Source organism: Camponotus floridanus, unplaced genomic scaffold (assembly GCF_003227725.1).
Source record: "Camponotus floridanus strain SB8 unplaced genomic scaffold, Cflo_v7.5 scaffold131, whole genome shotgun sequence".
In the NCBI taxonomy this organism is placed as follows: Eukaryota; Metazoa; Arthropoda; class Insecta; order Hymenoptera; family Formicidae; genus Camponotus; species Camponotus floridanus.
In genome coordinates, this window is record NW_020229250.1 from 419,867 (window position 1) to 439,903 (window position 20,037).

Consider the following 20,037-nt stretch of genomic DNA (forward strand, 5'->3'; position numbering starts at 1 on the left):
TAAGTAATCTTAATAAAAATCTTAATAAAATAATCTTAATTTAAATCGAAGTCACTTTTAAATTATTTTTCAGAAAGCTTACTGAAATTTTCATTCTTTAATCTCACGCAACTTTATCCTTTGTATATAGCGATCTTTCAGTTTATATATATTTAATCAATATTTTTTTCTATACATTTTATTTCGACGATATATCTCGGTGGTTGGGCGAGAGGATAGTTACACTGTGAACCTATGTAATAAAATTAACATTTTATTTGAAAAATCGAGACATACACAGATGCGAAAACAATGGTAGCACATTTTGATAGCACCGATAAATATAGACGTTGAAACGATATCTTAAGATTTTAGAGTGACTATGTGCGGGCTGAGATTGCTCGTTCGATCGATTAAGTCGCTTAATTTTCTTCTTATTCGCGCGAGATTAATTTTCTTCTGTATCACTCTTCTAAATTATTTGTCGAGCAACAGCTTTCTCGTTTTATCGGTCGGAGTCATACAGAATGCCCATAAAGCTTCCATCTATTTCTGCAAACTTATAATAGTAATTCATCTTCTATAAAGAAATTGTCGAGCAGTAAGTAAGAAATATTTGATCAATCAAAATCGAGAAAGTATTTTCCAGATGAAAAACATCCTGAGCATGTGTGTTTCTGTCAATTTGCTCCACATCTATAATTAAAAATTATTGACAACACGCGCAGCATTTATATATACTTTTTTCTTTATGTAATAAACTCTCTAGAAATAGATATAGATTCTTTTACAAACACACTGTATATACACTTAATATAATAGGAATTGAGACTTCTTCTCCGACCGATGTTCCCGACCACTGTTCGTTATATACTTTTATAGAGCGGAATGTGTGGATATATAAATATATTTATACAAGGTGTATCGTAAAGCGCCAAAATCAATATATACTCTTTATCATACAACCTGTATAATGAAATCGCAGTGATCGTCCTCGTGATAGAGATAGGAAAAAGGAACTATCGAGGATATAACGAGGACTGATCTCCGAATAAGCCACCTACTCGCGAATTTTGATCGATCCTTTTAAATCTCTTCTCCTCGTGCTAGTAAAATTGCTCTCTTTTACCTCTCTAATTCATTTCCTAAATATATTCCCTTAAGAGCGCTATGTACAAACGTAAATGAAGGATCAACATTGGTCGCAAGCTTGATAATGTAACGGATGAGCGAACGATCGAGTGAAATCGCGTTGCGGTAATAACTTTATACTCTCGTTATACATACAAAGGAATGCGATTCATCGGAATCAATAATCGCGATGAGGATTATCGTGATCGTGTGCATACGAAATGTGGATCTCGTCGTAAGATTTAATCCTGGATACTCGATAGCAAATCGAGAACCGTTGAGTATTCCTCGTTGAGTGTAGAAATATCCGTGGCATTTTATTATTGGCACTGGGATGCTTCCTCTTTGATTCGATTCATTTTCTGTCTCGTCGTTAAAAATTGCATTGTGTCAACGGATAGAAACGGATATCGATTCTATCAACTAACGTAAGAAATCGCATTCTCACTTTCTCGTAACGACGTTCCCATTAATTATCTATTCAATTAAAATTACGGGAACATCGATCGCTTGCTTTAATATTCGCTCGATGACACCGCGATATTCCCGATGGGAACTTTTAATTTGCAACTTTTCCCTTTACTATGCTTTTATTTGTATTTTTATATCACTACAAAGTGACGATGTGTTCTCGAGACGTTATCATTGGCACCATTATCAATCGCTCTTCTTTTCTACTAGAAAGAGATCAGCCTTTTTTTTGTAATGTCGTTTTGTTATGCAGCTCGACTTAAGCTATGCTTACTATTAATAAATTGGGGATTCGTTGATCCATGGAAAAGCCTTTTAGCCGAAATTATGTGCATTTTTTTTCTCTTTCTCTCTCTCTCTCTCTCTCTCTCTCTCTCTCTCTCTCTCTCTCTCTCTCTCTGTCGCGAGATCATAGACATTAATATTCCTTGCGACAGTATTTCGAAAATTTATATATTCCCTGTAATATACGCGATTAATCTCGTTCTTCTTCTCATTTGGCACAGTGTCATGATGGCGGATGATATACTTGCGACAAAATTTTGTGCGCGAGATATATTCGACTCTTTTTTTTTTCCATGCATTTATCAAAGAATTATAGATATGAAAAGAATTTTACGATTATATATAGTATTTATATTACTAAATTAATCCGATTAATAACAAGAGAATTATATATGCCACGATGAAAAGTAAGGCAAGTTATTCCCTCTTAGCAAATTGATATTTGCAAACAAATGTCACATTTCAATATATTTTTCGAAATATCATTTCTCTTGAATTTTTACATTACACAATTTTAATCAATTTCCGATGGAGCACATGGGACCTAAGCGAAATTTCAGAATTCGATTATCGTAAGCATATTCACCGAGGAAAAATTATGTCCTTCGTCTTCACACATATGTTATATATTTATATATAATTTATATATATTTATATATATACGATAAAATTTAAACAATGCAAAGTTGAACAAAGACACAACAACGTACTCTAAATATTACTTTCCGTTCCATTCGCCGAGAACTTGAAACCATGGTCGATCCTTTCAACCTCCTCGTTAAAAAAATAACATTAATTATATCCCATTATTGTAATAAATTAAATTGAAAATTCTTTATCAGCGATTGCTAAAAATAAAGTTAATAAATATGCATCATTGTTGCTCTATCGAATTGCACGATATACGCAAGATATAATTAAATTATTCGAATCCTTGAATTAATTATACGTAACAATATATGTGTTTCATGTGAAAGGATTAGACGGTCGATAAAAGATCTCGCAATAAAACTCACCCTCGGCAAACGATTGATAAACATCTTATACTGCAACGGCTATATCGAGGATTTTTTGTAACGACAGAAGATTACTGTAATACGATCGCGAGATATATAGAGTGTCGCAAAAGAAGGTGCATATGAACAGAGCGACGTTTCGTTTTCTTCATTTTTCGATTTTCTTCCTTTAAAAGAAACAGATAGAAACAGTCTTTGTATGCATGTATGTATGTGTATGCGAATCTGCGCAAACTGACATCAAATGTCGAACTTGGCTCGATTGGCATTTGAAACTTTTTGTTAACATAATCATTTGTGCTTCTATCTAGATACAATCTTCTCAGATGATGTAAACATCCGAAAGATATCCGATTAAGTTAGAATATCTTTTAGATTTTCGTGTCATCTGAATTTGCCTTACTAAAGTCGTCTTCGATCTAAAGAAGTCTGTCGACAGCAATCGCGACACCTCTTCTTTAATCCTCTTTCCGTAAACCTGAGGAAAATCCTGAGAGAGCGACGTCTCTTGAAATTTCAAACATTTTCGATTCTTCCAGATGTGATCTTCGTTCTCGTATCGCTGGTAAGTCCTTTTCATCCCGAACAGGAGATGGCAACGTCTCCAACTCTCATCTGAGAACTTGAAGAAAATTCTGAGCGACGTACCTTGGATACGATCTTCACTCTTGTTCCACGCTAATGTCCACCGTCCTGACCCTGGACGAGTCCGTGGGCAAAAGTTGCAAACGTTCAGGCTCCGCGTCCAGCATGATGATGCACATGAAGCTCTTGCCGGATGCCTGATCCCTAGGATAGATGGTCACCGGCGCAAACTTATCCACCGAGCCATCCACGTAGGAACAGAGCTTCCGGTAGACCTGAGGAAAGTGCCTTCTCAAGGAAACTCCCCTGAGCCTGAGCTGCCGCTGGATGTTGGTGAAGCTGATTTCGCGGGCCCTCCGCGGCGTGTTCTGACCGTTGTTTCCGGGTAACGATGTCAGCACCAGGGTCTCCGGCGAATCCATCTCCCGAGTGATATTACAAGGCGACGCGGGTATTTGCTGTCTTCTGGCCTGCGGCGACGCCGAGGACGAAGAAGCGTGCTGCTTCGCCGCTCCGTCGAGTCTGATCTTGGCGCATCGAGATACCAGCTGCCGTTCCCATCTAACGGCACCGCTGGTCGGCACCTCGCTGACCACGCACACCGCTACGTAAAGCACCAGCCGCGCTTCCGGATTGTACGTCTTGCAGAGGCGCATCAGCTCGGCGTACAGCTCGGCGCCCATCTCGCCGGGCAACAAATCCGGCCAGCGCACGTAGGTGGGCTCGCCAAGATCGGCGAAGCCGTTGCCGACGAAGCGCTCGGCTGCCTCGGGGCTCGAGAAGAAGCACTTGACCGCGCCGCGGCCGTGAGCGTCGTGGCCCCGTCGAGCGAGAGCGGAGATGTGCTTCAGAGTGGCCGGGTCCTCCTTCGCCGAGGACAACACCTGACGGCAGAGACTGCCGGCTCGCGAGTGAAGACAGGTCCTGCGATGACGCTGCCAGTGAGCTCGTCGACACTCGCGCGAGCAGTACAGGCAGGTGCAGTTGTGGCAGCTCTTGTAGGTCCTCCTTGCCTCGGCCAGGGTGGTAGAGTTGCCGCATTTATTGTTGCGGCAGCGCACCACCTTGTCCACGGCCGAGCTGCCGTTGGTGGTGGAATCCTGGGCGTTGTCGAAGGATACTCTGCGGTGACGCGTCGCGCCACCCCGATTCGGCATCAGCGACGAGGAAGACGCAGCTGTCGCGGCGGTTCGCGAGACGGGTAGCGTATCGCTGCCCTCGCTCTTCCGTCTCAACAGCTCGCCCGAGTAGAAGTTGCGCTGATCCTCGGCGGCCACCTGATGAACGTCCATCACGCTTCTAGCGGACTCTACGACAGGTCAGGTCGATTGTCTTCATCAATATGAGATAGCGGATAACGCGAGAAAAGTCGATAGGAAAATGATGAGAGAGGTCGGAGAACGATCGTGAGTTAAGAGCTTATTCCCAAATTGTCGTTAGAGATTCGTATTTTTAGAAAGTTCGGATTTTACAGATTTTTGTAAGAACTTGTCTGATGAAACACAAGTTTGCGTTCATTCCTTTAGGCAAGTCCAAGTAATGTTTTGTCAAGGCCAACAAGAGTCGTTATAGGTCTGTGTGTTATAAAGAGAAATTTTCGACTTGTACTTGCATTTTTTTCTGCAGATAAAAATTAATAATTAACTAAATAAAATATTGAATCTTCTCTCATATATGTGTAACATACATATATAACTACAATTCCTATTTCATTCTTGTAACAGTAAGGCAATGTAAACAAATTATTACATTGAACCATATTAATGGATATACGAGATTCTATTTTATTTTAAAAATAAATTTATTTTTTATGTAGTTTTATTTTTTATTCAGTTTTCAAAAATGAAAAGATATGCACGATCCAGACTTGAATCTTCTTTTTGTTTTATATGCAATGTCACTTCAGGCGCTTTTCGCATAAAATAACGAAATCAGAGATCCAAGTCTCTGGAGATGGCCTTGACATTATTGCTTAGACTAACAATTTTCATTTTTTATTTCGAAATATGAATGTAACACAATTTGGCTCTTTGATTATGTTATTTTACCAAGTGATGATGTTAAATGGAAAATTATGGTGTTGATCGATGCTTCGATATAACGAGATGATATCGTTAAATGGTAACGAATGATTTAATGTTAAGGAGAATGATGTTATATTGAACGAGGGGACGCAAATTCGTTCTCACTTTCCTCCGTCATCATTACCGAGAGCCAGCGCGATAGCAGCGTTAAGCACAATAACGTGATGATTGTAAGCAAGCCGTATGAGCGTGATGATAATGATCGGCGTGATATATACTCCTTAATAACGCTCTTACATATCCCCCCCTTTTAACAAATGATCCTAGCAAATATCTAAATCTCTGCCATTAATCAACATTTCGCTTGTGTCAGTGGTGGCCTCACAACTTTGTACCTGAAGCTAAAAAAAATGAAGCAATTTAAAAGCAAACTTAAATAATTGGATTGAAATCAATTGGAAAAGAAATACCAAGCTAATTAAAATCATAAACAGATATCACAAGTTGTAATCTACGGAAGTAATTAGTTGTAGCGAGAGATCTAGCTGTAATACGGAAATACTGAGTTTTAATGATGTTAAATACTGATAAGAGATAAATATATTTGAAATTTAAAAATATCATAAAGTGAGTGAGCACTCGTTGGATATACAATAGATCACAATTATGAAAAGCATTGTTACAACAGGAGCGAAATCTGCATCCAACCCACCCCATCGAGCTTGACATCGAGCTGTGCACGTGCCATCAATGTGCACAAAAAGTCTGTACTCTCTTTTTACGCTTTCTGAATTAAAAGCAATATACACAGATATATTTGAACCTTCAAAAAAGGGTTCGACTAATCGCTAAATCTTTCCACGAAATTTATAATATCGTGTAATAATATGGTGCTTTTATAAATTCGATAACTCGTAATCAGACAGCTTGAATTAAATTAGAGAAAGATGAAGCGGATTGCAGAAAAGTATAAACAGCGCTGCTGAGTGACAGACTTGTAGAGAGAAAGATAGAGAAAGAGAGAGAGAGAGATAGAGAAAAAATACAAGAGAGAGAGAGAGAGAGTGTGTCGAGAGTCTTGGTGATGATTGTTGCCTTACGATCTCCGTCTCGGTTCGTGTTATTAATCACACGCGCTCGCTTAATCATTCGCGCGATCATAAGCAGCGAGGGGCTGCTGCGGCGGCCGGCCACGGCCAAACTTGTCCTCGGACTCGGGGGTGGTTACGACCCCGCGAGGGGCTTTACACGCCCTTAGGCTCGCCTCTGCAAAGGTGCAAAAGAACGTGAGTTCGGCGAGAGAGGAAGGGACATCGAGACATCGCGTCTTCTTGATGTGTCGGATGACGTTCTCGTACATATCGATAAGTGGATGATCGAGTCAGAGGCTGAAGAGTCCAGACTCTCGAGTTAAAGAGTAAAATTTCGAACTTTTGCGTAATTTTATTCCACCTTGTGGTCTTTCACGAAATTGAGATTCTTGAAAGAGCGATAGATTTTTTTGTCAAAGTATTTTTCTCTTTTTACTTTTGCGGCGATAATAATGTAAAAATGTAGAGATGTACATATATATATATATATGATATGATGTATATAATTTTGAGTATCGTTCGTGCGCGAATCTGGTTCCTCGTTCAAGTTACGGGTGCAGTCTCCGCGAGTGAAAGGTGAGGCGACGAGGCGAAGAGAAACGCAAATTACTGCTTTGGCATCGCGAAGCAGAATATACGTAGTCGATCCCGTGTACATCGAGATGTGTCCCGAGAAACGCATACACCCCGCGGATCCTCATCGCGCTGAGAAATAACATTTTCCAGGAAAATAAAGCCTCTAATAAGAATGCACGGTGAAATAATTTTCTGCGAGAAAAATCACTTTAACGAGAAACAAATATCTCGACAAGAGAAAGAAAAGAAAATCAATATCTTGATCATCGGCGTAGATGGATCCTCACGAGACACTCGATGCGCACGCGTTCGCTCTTCGGGGTACGAAGAATAGGGCGCCGTACGATAGAAGAGATCGAATCGTCTCTTGTAGGATCTGCCGATCAGAACGAAAACTTACATAGTCCTCCTACCTTGGAGGTCTTGGCGTAGGTCGCTGCAGCTCTTCCCGGCTTTCGCCTGGCCAACGGCGGCGTTCGTATGGCGATGACGGATGGCGGACGTGGCGGTCACGACGGGTCCTCCCGGACCAGGACTCGGAGTACGCGACGCGGGTGGCAGTCCCAGGAGGGAGTCGAGTACGTCCTCCAGGGTTGTGGAGCCCGGGCTCGGTTTGTTCCGCAGAAGAGCTGCCGTCGCCATCGCCTCGTCCGTATCGCTCTGGCCCGATCCTGATCATCGGTATCATGCGGGGGTAAAGAAGAGACAGAGAGAGGTTTGCGTCATCCTCTTGGCCTCGAAAGTGTACGTCCGAGTATGTTGTGTATGTATATGTGTATGTATGCATGTGTAGTACGTGTATTTCTTGGGGGTGAGAACGAGAGAGTTTCTCATTTTTTTCCATGTTAATCCTACGATTAATAATAAAGCAATCACTTTCTCGTTGTCCTTTTGACGCGATGTCGTCCTTTAAATCGAGTCATATGTATGAGTATGTGTACTTCTATGCCCGAATGCAAATTCAATAATATCCAATTGAATAATTTCCAAGTTTTTACCGACCTCGGCTTAAGAGTACAAAGCGGTCCATTCCTGTCCCATTCCTGCACCTTTAGATTAATTTTGTTAATTTCTCCTCTCCTCGATAAAAAAAAAAAAGTGTTCATCCCTCAAATCAGGAAGAGAGAAAGATAAGTTCTCTACAGTCTTTGTCAATGATAAATGCGATAACTGCGATTTATTAACTGTAGTTGCCTAAACTCACAATTCAACAAATACGACACAGATCAACTTTCAGGATTGCAAATTACCAATATTTATCAATATATTTCATCGATTGTGCTTTACGCGCGTACAAGTATGGCTATCGAATTAAAAATAGAAGGAAAATAAAAACTCTTGACTGGTAGTCAAGAAGGCAACAAAATTCTTGCAGCACTTACCGTGACACAAGCAGAACAGTGGTACACAATGTGATCGAAGAAAAAGGTTCGCGCAAAAGTGACCGTGCTATTAAAAATTGATTATTGAAAAAAAAAATACATACAACCATGCACGATATCTACATGTGTCGATAATCTTTTCGATAGACAATAAGACGTTACTTATTTTTATTTACATTACTTTGTTCATTTATTAATCCATTGAGATCGTGAAATTAACCGATTCGATTAAAAACAAAATATGCGTACAAAAGTGAGAGGAAAAAAAAAATGATCGAAAGAGAGATGAACGCAGGAGTAAACAAGTTTACGGAGAGAACACAAATAATAATGACAATAATTTATTTTTGTTGCCAGGGATAATAATTACGCTCTACACAGACAAATGATAATCGTTGATGTATGTCCGGACAATAAGTACGGAACCGTTCAAAAGAAAAAGAAAGACAGAGAGAATCGAGCACGCAAAATCATCGCGAAACCATCGTTTCCATTCGTCCAATCGTTTAGAATTTACCCCTACAATCGAGCAATATACATCAATTATAAAACAAATATTTCAAGGCACAGACGTATTTCAAGGTACAAGACGAGAGAGAGAAACAGATGGCTGATTCTGCGCGCGGACGATTCTGCGGGCTTCGCATTGTTGTAATTAAAATAGCAACAACAATAATAATAATAATAATAATATACTTAAAAAATAATAATAATGATAATAATAACGAGATAATGATGAGATAATAATAATAATAATAATAATATCAACGCACTTGCAACACATAATGAACGGTGTGCGCGATTCGCATAATTAAACCTAATTAATACACGTATGTACGCACCTGTACAAATTCTACAGGCGTTAACGTAAAGTGGACAGTTTCACAGTAAACATACATGAATGCAAATAACTACTGACAAAGGTGGAGGAAGAGAGGTGAGGGGGGAAGTGGTTAAATTAATCTGACATTAATATCTCGCGTAACACGGTACGGGGAGAACGCCTTTTAATCGTACTCTTATCAGCGAAGGGAGGAGGGGAGCGGAGGGTCGTCAACACGTGTCGTAAACAAAGTAAGAAAGTGTACTCTACAAAATTCATCACGATGAGCTTTCTCGCATGAGCGACGACGAGAGTGAGAAGAGTGAATGGAGCGAGAGACGAGAGAACGCGCGTGGAATGGAAAGAATTTACTACAAGTTCTCGCTGCACGCGAAAAGTCTGCCAAAAGCGCGACTCGAGAATGCTTCCGTATTCTTGACCACTTTCTTTTTTCCCTTGAGAAATAATGTCGTCGAGCATAAGTTTACTCTAGTCTCGATAAAAATTCCACCATTAAATAAATCGTTACTAAATATCAAAACATAATGAGAGAGTTTGTTTTTTATCGCCATTATTTCGGATCTCGAGACATTGATGAAATCTGAGTATATTTAATCTGAGTTTCACTCTCTCAAATCATCCTCGATAGTAAAAATTATCAATGAATTAAGTCGGATGTATTATTCGCAAAGGATTTTACTATCGGGATTTAGCCTCGAGCGTAAGAAAGCTCTCAAACGGATATACACAGTCTTATCGTCTTGTCTGTTTCGCAAAGAGAACGAGAGAATATATGTATATGTTGGCTCGAGTCGGCTTATGCAAATTAATTAGTCGAATCCTGGAAGCTGGATTAAGCCTCGCGTACCTGCGACTCGCCTGAGCGCGCGACGTAAACTGACGAAAACGAGGACGAGGGGAGATAACGATTATCGATATGTGGGCGTAAGCTCTAATCGTTGTCAAAAGCCGATAAAAAGCTTGCGAATCTGAGAGAGAGAGAGAGAGAGAGAGAGAGAGAATTATGAAAGTACTTCCGGGGATTCTACGCCTACGTCGACGAGATGAAAGCGCGACGAGCGAACGTCACCCTTTTAAAGGGCATCTATTCTATAGAGCGTTGCATCGTTCTATAGAGCGACTCGTATAAATGGAATCCGAGTGGATGAATGGGTTTTGCGATGAATGCGAGAGAAAGAATTTCTGCGCATAAAAATTTACTCGGTGATTTAACTCTTTAATTAAACCGCTACTTGGAAGATTAATCTATATTAATATTGATATTAATATTAAAATTAATATTAAAATTAATATATTAATATTAAAATTAATATTGATCAATGTCATCGCTACGCTTCTTTTTCTCAAATTCTGCTAAAAATTAATTACACAGTTTCATACGGGAGTCGAAGTATCGATCTTCGATCGGAGGAAGCTCTCCCCTGGATCGTCTTCGTCAGCTTTGCACGCTCGGCGACGGCGCGGAATAATAGCCGGAAGTTTTGCACGTCCGCTAGGCGAGCAGCAACTCACCGCGGTGATGACGCTGCTGCTGCTGCTGTTGCTGGCGATGCTGGTGACGCTGATGATGATGATGGTGATGATGATGGTAGTGAGAGGAGGACGTGGGCGACGGGCCGGCCGAGGACGTCTGATGGTGACGCAGGTCGTCCCGGCTGGGCGTCAGGTCTAGGTAGAGGCCGGAGGCCGCCGAGTCCTGGCAGCTGCAAGACTCGGTACCGGCCGCGTTGCAGCAGTCGCCCGCCTCCTGGTCGGTCGCCAGGCTCATAGGCGTCTCCGGCGAGTCCACGGGCCGCGTGCCGACGAACGAGCTCTCCATCCAGCACAGCTTCACGCTCCCTTCGAGGTACCGATAAGTGCGATTAGGCCCGGGTCATCAACGACCCTTGGAGCTTGGCTACTTTAAACTATCTTGGCTACTCTTAACGACTTTTTAATTCTTCTTCGAACAAAATCCTAATCTCTTTCGTGTAAGAATCTATCTTTAAAATTCCTAAATTTTTTTCAAAATTGGTTTTTTTCAATTCGAAATAACAATACGTGATAAAATAATATTTCACATGAATATATTTCGAAGATTTACAAAAATTGATAGCCGATATTGTAAACAAATTCAAGATTTATAACTGGGAAATTTATCCTTCAAATATTTATGACTACAGTAAAATTACATTGATACATTCCATTTTTCTAAAGTAATAAAAAAATTTGTTAATGCATCTACTAAATTTATTTTCGCACAGAAGATAAGAGCTAAATAAATAACTATACCGTATCTTTAAGCGCGCAAAGGCATCATGAGAGGGAAGCTATTGTGCATACACGTTATATAATACCGTGGGGATTTATAATCTCTTTTGTTAAGGCTCTTTCAAATAATTAGGATCTGGCGATGCGGGCAATAACTACTTTTATTGACCGCGTAATCGCCTTAAGTAGCAGAAGCACATAGGGGCATATCGGAATAATAAAGAAAACTAAAAATAATTACAAGTTGATTGACGAATACAACGACATAATTATATCTGTCTGCAGAAAATACTAATATATATATCCAATTTATATTTAAATATTATATAATAATTGTAAGAATAAAAAAAATGTCTTTATGCGCGCGCGCGTATATCTCTATCTTAAAAAGTAATATTAATATATAAAGCTGGCAAAAAGTATTGTTAGAAAAAAAGTAAGGAATCAAGCGGATTATTTTCATTGTCCATTATTATCAGTGTTAATATATGTGTTAGTGTCACATAAGCATAATTAAAACGTGCAGAATTGCATCAATTCATCAAATTTCCATCAGAAAGATGACAAGTTCAACAAAGTTTCAGTGATAAGACACAACTTTATAATTGCTTTGTGTATAATCTTTCACTAATTTCCTTTTATCAATTTATTATTCAATTTATTTCCAAACATATCTCCCTAGGGAATGGCTCGAACGCGAATTTGCTCGCATTGAGAAGATGAAAAGAGGAGGTAGGCCGGGAAGGGGTATCTGAATTTCAGGGTAATCTATTTCGGTGACGACGGCCACGAGACACTATCAAAATAGCAACGAGTTGTCTCGACATGATACATTTTCAAATCACAGCGTCGAGATTGTCTAAAGACGAGAAGGTCATGATCTGCTCAAATCATTTGGATTTCGAAATACGTGGTAGTGCATTTCTAAATTGAAACATAGTTTGCAAACACAATTTCTCTGATTGTGTGAAAGTCACTATTTAATATTTAATAAACTAATAAATATTTTTTTAATGTATGATAAAAAAATGTATCGATATTAATTTTTATAAACCAATATTATATCTATTTTATTAACAGAAAAAATGTTTATTAATGAAATCTATAAAAATATGTATAATATATTCCATGTGAAGAATCATAAAGAAATGTTGATTTTATTTTCCTTGTAAGTATAATTAGCATAAAAATGTAGTAGATTTTATACGAGAACTTGAAGGATCTCTATTAGCGGAGATACTTCCTCAGAAGATGATATACCCATCGTCGGATGAGATTGATGAAAGATTACTTGATGCTAAAATTGACTGTTTGCATCTTATTTAGAAATTTATTCGCGTACCTGAAGCGATATCGCAAGATGTCGGAGAACACGAGCTATAGTTGAATTTGAAATAAAGAGGACTTTATATAAATACTTTCTCCTGTATCACGTTAAATTCAACGTATGATCGTTACATAATTTAGCGATCATGTTTAAAAAAATTTTGAACAAATATTTTATATATATTTAACGAGAAATAATCGATTCAATTTTTAATTAGATAAAAACTTTCTAATTAATCCCTATATTAATTCCATAATTAACTTTATAATTAATTCCGTTAATAATTTCTCCATTAATTCAGAATATTATATACAAAATGCGGTTCACATCAATAATAATTATGTGACTTAATTTTGATATAATAGCTGGGAATTGAATAGAAAATTCTAAGGGAATTTCATTTAATGTACAAGGTGAAAAAATATATTCGGAATACATTTTAAGTAGATGAAATAGAACCGCTGAGAACACTTAAGATTGTTCTACTTGAAAAAGTGGGGGGAAATGTTAGACCGACCTGTTTTGACCTCAGCGATGCGAAGAGCCAGTTGATGCATACAGAGACAAAGAGAGAGACAGAGACAGAGAGAAAAAGAGAGGCAGCTTGCAAAGGAAGACAAAAGAAGACATTAAGAAAATAGGAGAACTCAAAATTACCTTCGTGACGGAGAACAAAGGTGATGGTGGTTGTGGTGTTGATAGGATGGTATTTTTTTTGTTTTTTGTTTTTTTTTTTTTTGGTAGCTGTGGGGACGATTTAGTGCTCACCTCTGGGGCTGGTAGACCTCGCTCCGCCCCTGTCGTCCCAATCTTCAGGTCGAGATCGTGGCGAGAGTCTGCCGCCACCGCCACCTCCGACCTCTTGACCGCTCTGCACGTAGTGCACGATGGCCGAGGTCACCTCCTTTATCGAGTTTCGTACTTCCAACTGCTGATTCGTTGTCTGTTGCTGCTGCTGTTGCTGCGAAGCAATATTACAAATCCATTTCAAACACTCAAAGATAGGCACGATTAATCTCTTGTAATTTAATTTTTCATACATTAAATATTTTGTGTTACTTTTAAAATCGATAACATTGCCTGACATTGAATCACATATGTTTATCAGATAAAACAATCTATATTAATGACAGATGCAAGTCTTGTGATATTTATTTACATGGTTTTTTAAAATTATTAAAATTTTTTAAGAAAAAAGGCGTTATTAAATGTAATGGAACAAAGTAGACTGCATAAAATGTTTGTCTGCGGAGAAACCATGAAAAAGAGATGCGAGACGACAGAAGCATTTCTGTCAGAACGTCTAATTTTAGAAAGCGACAGCGAACCGTACAAAGAGTACGATATAAATCATGTAGGCAAAGAAACATGGACTAAAGGTTACATATTCAGTGTCATATCGATACTTGAACCTAATTTGCAAAATTCACGAGTAAACGTAGTAAGCAGCTCGAGATGTACAGGATTTATACATTCGTGGATATCGATTCGCAAACTGGACGGAAATGCAAGGCTTGCTGACGTAAAGAAAATTGTGACGTCAACGGTGACGTAAATGATCTTTACGCAATATTTAGCATTAATCTCCCTCGACGCACTCGCAGGACAAATATACTTAACGAGAAAGAGTCGCTCGAGGAATTTTCTTTTTTTTTTTTCGCGTTTTTTTTACCTTGTTTGCGGCCTGCAACTGAGGAAGAATACCCTGAGCAAGACGTTCCGCCGGCGTGCGCGGATTGGCCAGTCGTTCTTGAGAACGCCAGCCCAAGTAGGGCTGCCGATGATTGAAGGATGACCTGGCCGAATTCGCGGGTGAACTGCCGGCACTGTTCAGCAAGCTGGTACTCCATCTCGAGAATACGGGAGGCGTGGGACTGGGACTTAAAAGAGCACCTGCAACACATGAATGTCCAAAAATATCTTTCAATTTCTTTCAATTTAGCGAGAAAATTTTATATTTATAAAATTTAATTTCTTTTAGTGCTAATAACATTGGTCAAAGATGACTTTGGTCTCACCTGTGGTCGGTTGTCGATTGGAAGACGACGAGAGGGACGACAGAGAAGTGGTCTTGGAGCCGAGGGCGCGCCAGCCTCCGTGTTGCGAAGCGTCGGAATGCCTCTTCAACCGGAAGCCGTCGCGAGCAGCGGGTGAATTCTTGTACCAATCGGGAACATTGAGCCGTTGTAACGATCGCTGCACCCTGAGCTCGTGCTCGCTCGGCACGCGCTCACCCACTTTCTGCAGCTCATTCTCCGGCGGCTGCAATGACAACGACGCGTTTGCGTTCGTCAGTTTACAACGGTGCAATTAATTAGGCAAATCTTTTGTAATAAATTAAAAGAAATATTTCTTCCTCACGTAAGTTTGAGGATTAAGATACTGATAACGATAAGAAAAAAATAATAAAAAGATTAATAAAATAATAGAATTATAATAATAATTGATTTTAATCGTCCCAATTCATCCCTTTTAAAACTTACGTGACTAACAAATATTTATTTTACACACTCCATCTTGCGTGTGTGTGTGTGGTTATGTGTGTGTACGTATCTATATGATATCTATATTACACACAAAGACAACTAATCTAGTTCCTACAAATCTTTCCCTCGCAATGTTCGCCAAGAAAAATCGGTTTTGATGAAGCGGAGATCGTTTTGAACATCCGGTGACGTGGTGACATACAGAGAATGTAGCGGTTGTGTGCGAAGCATCGTGCGAAACATCGATCCTGCTTTGCGAAAGTTTCAGGGACAAACCTGCGCCAAGGTCGACGCGACGAGGTCCTCGTCGCAGCTTCTCGCCGCGCTCTCGATCAAAATTCGACACGCCACGCTATTAATGAGCCCGTGAGCTGCCGTCATCGTCTTGTGGTCGCTATTCGGAGATCTATAATCGAGGATGCGAGTCCCCCGAGACGCGTCGAGAGCAATCGCCGATCTGGGAACGACACTCTATTTTATTCACGGACCCGCCTCTATTTTCAGAGCACATTTTCAGACGACTAAAGCTATATTCCAAGTGCAGGCCAGAGTCATCTCATTAAGTTTTCATGGATAAAGTACACATGTTGCTCTAATTTATTTCACACAAAAATATCACACGTACGTCTTATCGTTGGAAAATAATAATGTTTTATTTCGATTTTGACAGGAGACATTCTCTTATTTAGAGACATGCCACTCTTCATATTTTTCATTGTGTCTTAACTTCAATACTAATCATGCGATGGTCACATAACGGATGCACGTAATGAATCTGTGTGCGATTCACATGTACAAAGTCTAACGGGACTAAGTCGGAATGGTTTCCATTTCTCTTCGTCATCGAGCGAAAGAATGGAACGTACAGTACGCACACGTGTGCGTATCGGCCTAAAAATATTTTTCGAGATATTGCGGATATTATCGTTATATCTTCCTCCGCGGATAGAATGTACGCTCCTCGCATAAATATTTTTTCAACTCGAACCTCTTTTCTAACGTTGCCTTAAGAGACTGTCGGTCAAAATTCTCTCTCAGAGCATACATATATATACACACACATAAATCATGATAAGAAGAAACTAAAATTAATTCGAAAAAGTACTTTGCAAAAGTTGAAGCACACCTTTGCTCAAGTAGAATCTTAAAAATTAATTTTCAAATAATTAAATAAAATATGAGTAAATTAATATATATAAATATTTTTAAATAATTAAACAACAGAAAGTTTCATTCGATTGAAAAACAAACTCTATTAATGCATATATAATTAATGTTATACATTAATTATTCTCCCCCAAATTTTATTTTTAATCGTGGAAAACTATGAATTTCGCAATTCAAGGATTGAGGATATTTTCGACATCTTCGATAGTAAAAAAAAATGAGAGCTAAATGTTTTCGGTCCATTTCCGAATTTCGTGGAGACGGCGATGATGCAGATTTTGGATTATGAGGCCAAGGCTGAATGAAGCGAGATAGAAACGATTCGTCTACGGAAATGTGACAGCTTACGTAATACGGACAGAACGAATATACGAGTTTACTTTACAAGATCGATTTCGCTACAAGATTGAGTCACTAAATTTTTGATTAAATCGACGTCAAAGTCGCCGCAAATATATTTAAGTAAAATTCGCCAAACATTTGACAGCAAATTCTTTGAATTTTTTCGCAATATATACTATAAACCATCTATTAACGTTGTGTATCTTTGATGAAATTGCGTATAAATTATGCAAAAATAAAAGAGCAGATGTGAAAGTCTACACAAATATGTAGAAATTAAATGAGATTAACATAAAAAAGAAGAAAAATGTAGAGCGACTTGTCGGAAAAGTAAAATCAAAGTGACAAATCGAGGAGGTTTCACGTTCCGATCGAAAAGAAAATAGCACCGAGATTCGATATCGCGTTACGCGAACGGATGAATTGCACAACGAGCATCTCGAATTTCAGAGCGCGGAGAGATGCAACGATGCTAATTTTAATTACGGCTCTCCCTTCGTCGCGTCGTCCTCGCGTAGTCAATTGATGCGAATTAGGGGAAAGCCATCTCAAAGACGGTATAAAAGCGAAGCATCCGCCATTAGGCGGCCAAAGACCCCGCGTCTCTCTCGCTATAAGTGCATACGCGTCGCATCGATATGCATCCTGTTCCCGCTGCATCCGATATCGCCCCCAGGCGTACCAGGATATACCTATAATATTTCGATAATACCCAAGTATCTTTTACTTTTCGCACGCAATCTTGTAAATAAAACGCCCTCGAATTATAAAAAATGTTCGAATTAAAAATATTTTTCTTAATAATTCTAATTATTTTCCTAATAATTTTTCTTCATTTTAATTAAATTTTGAATGCGTGGAAAAATAATTCCTAAGAAAGAAAATTGATTTTTTCGATTTTATAGAGCTTGAAAAAATATCGCTCATTTTACATATTTGCGAAAAAATATTAATAATCACATCAAACTTTTGAATCCATATGTGTACGTTGCAGTACATATATAATACATGACGTAGTCTTGCCATGAACGCGATCCTATAGTCGTAAGCAGAAAGAAAGAAACCTGTATCGATACTTTCGCCGCTACCATCCATTGTTAACCACCATCGATTGCAATTGTTTTCAAAGACTGACATTAATAATGCACCCACATCTATACGACGGAAGTTGCACAACTTTTCTCCTCGGCCATTCGAAACTTTGAAATCATGCTATATAAATAATTCTCCTAAATAAGTTCTATACCGCCTTATCGCAGAAATATTAGTTTGGAAGTGTAAGAGGAAAGTTTGACAACAAGTGATAACTGGAATAGTTAAATTAGCTGAGTAGCTGATAACAGCGGAGCTGCTCGTAAATAAACTTGCAAAAATGTTACGTCATTCGTGTTTCGAGAAGATAAATTGATGCGATATCAATCATAGATTAACATAATCGACCCATATTTTAAAATGCAAGAAAATAAAGGTCAATATGGGAAATCCACTCTCCTCGTTTTTTTAACGAATCTTTTATATTTCACATTTTACTTCAAGTGTCGTATATTTTCTTCCAATTTTAATGATTTATAAAGCCACGTGACATATTCCGGCTAAAATATCGCCTACGCAAAGCTATACGTTGCGGTTCGCAAGCATATGCAGCACGTATGTGGCCTGCTGCGTAGACCATGTGCAGATACATCGACACGCGTGTTCATAAATATACGCATGTGAACGGATCTGTCTACAAAGTCGCGCTTTGCGACAACGAAAAGTCATCGTTTTATTACGCGAAAAGTATAACCGAGAATTTGTGCGTCACCTGCAGCCTTTGTTTTGTTTGCAATTTTCTAGTTCAAGATTCTTACGTTCATTGATTCGAAACGCAATGTCCTAGGTTTTACAATGACTTTTGCGATTAATCAGAAAATATTAAACTTTTATTCAAGGCGTGCAATCAGCTTGTTGTCGATATAAAAAAATATAATTATGAATGTTTATCATAAAAAATTCTCAATTAATAAAGACATCAATTTTATAAGAAACATGATTCTCGATAATCACCGCGACTCGATTGGCGTAAAATTATAAAATTGTGACCAATTATATATCAAGTGACTCTAAAGTATCACGAACATCGGTCCCTCGATGTTTACGACCTTGCACGTGGCACAACTCGTAGATACACGTGGGCACGAAGAGCGCCCACACGTCGCGGATTCTCGCTCGGCCTTCGGACTCTCCTGCCTATCGCGGGTATTAACGTTTCACGCGACTGCCTCTTTCTTTCGCCATTCAACAGTTTACTGATCTACGCAATCAAGGCTGCGATTTTAAAATCAACGATCGAAAAAAGTACTGTTTTGTTGAAAAACATTTAATAGAAAAATAAAAAGCTCTTGTAATTTTCATGTAATTATCATCAAAAATCTCTCTTTGAAAAAGAAAAATTACAATTAAATTATATACATTTTTGTCCAAACAGATTTTAAGACAAAAATTTGTGCTCGTCCTAATGTCCTAAAAAGAACGTTACACAACTCTTCATTTTATACAAACTTTGTTTTGATCGAGTATGTTTATGGAGCAAAATTCAACATCGATTCACTTTCAAGCTGTCACGCGAATTAAAGTCATCCCTCCTGCAGTGGAGTTGCTTCCCCTATTATACGCCAAGATCTTTCACCCGAAATAGGGTGCTAAAGTAGGTCAAATACAATGGCGACACAAGAGTAGCTAACAAAGGATCAGTTTCTGTGCAGTCCTCGATAACAAAACCGCTCTTTGTATCTCATTGATTCAAGAAATTGTAGAAAAATTAAATAATTATAAGAAAAAATAAGAAGACTCCACATGCATTACAATTTTTACGAAAAAAAAGAGAAATTTTCCCACTTTTAAAAAAAATCTATATAAATATTTATACAGACAAGCTATAGAAATCCGTATTTATTTCACAGATTCTTGTATGTTCATATTTCTATACTTATTATTATACATTTTAATATTACCTTATGTTGTGAAATTATTCTCTAGATGTACTGTTAACGCGCACGCCCGCGCGCTTACATAATGATATATGCGATATGCGTTTAGTAA

At 38.6% G+C, this 20,037-nt stretch overlaps 1 protein-coding gene across 8 annotated transcripts in view; it reads right to left on the bottom strand.

Moving 5' to 3' along the window:
* Window positions 1-240: 240 nt before the first annotated feature.
* The window catches only part of LOC105252561, a 46,648-nt gene continuing 26,851 nt past the window's right edge, over window positions 241-20,037 (bottom strand). For 3 of the 8 annotated variants that reach the window (XM_025406070.1, XM_025406069.1, XM_020027938.2), the window contains 6 exons: window positions 14,980-15,223; window positions 14,634-14,854; window positions 13,730-13,922; window positions 10,897-11,223; window positions 7,572-7,829; window positions 241-4,776 (listed from right to left, as the gene is read on the bottom strand). In XM_025406070.1, the coding sequence (XP_025261855.1) occupies window positions 3,545-4,776; window positions 7,572-7,829; window positions 10,897-11,223; window positions 13,730-13,922; window positions 14,634-14,854; window positions 14,980-15,223 (2,475 nt within the window). In that variant the 3' untranslated portion in view covers window positions 241-3,544. Of the gene's footprint in view, window positions 4,777-6,632; window positions 6,758-7,558; window positions 7,830-10,896; window positions 11,224-13,729; window positions 13,923-14,633; window positions 14,855-14,979; window positions 15,224-20,037 lie in introns of those variants that run through there. The other 5 variants (XM_025406075.1, XM_025406074.1, XM_025406072.1 and 2 more) reach the window with 5 other exon arrangements.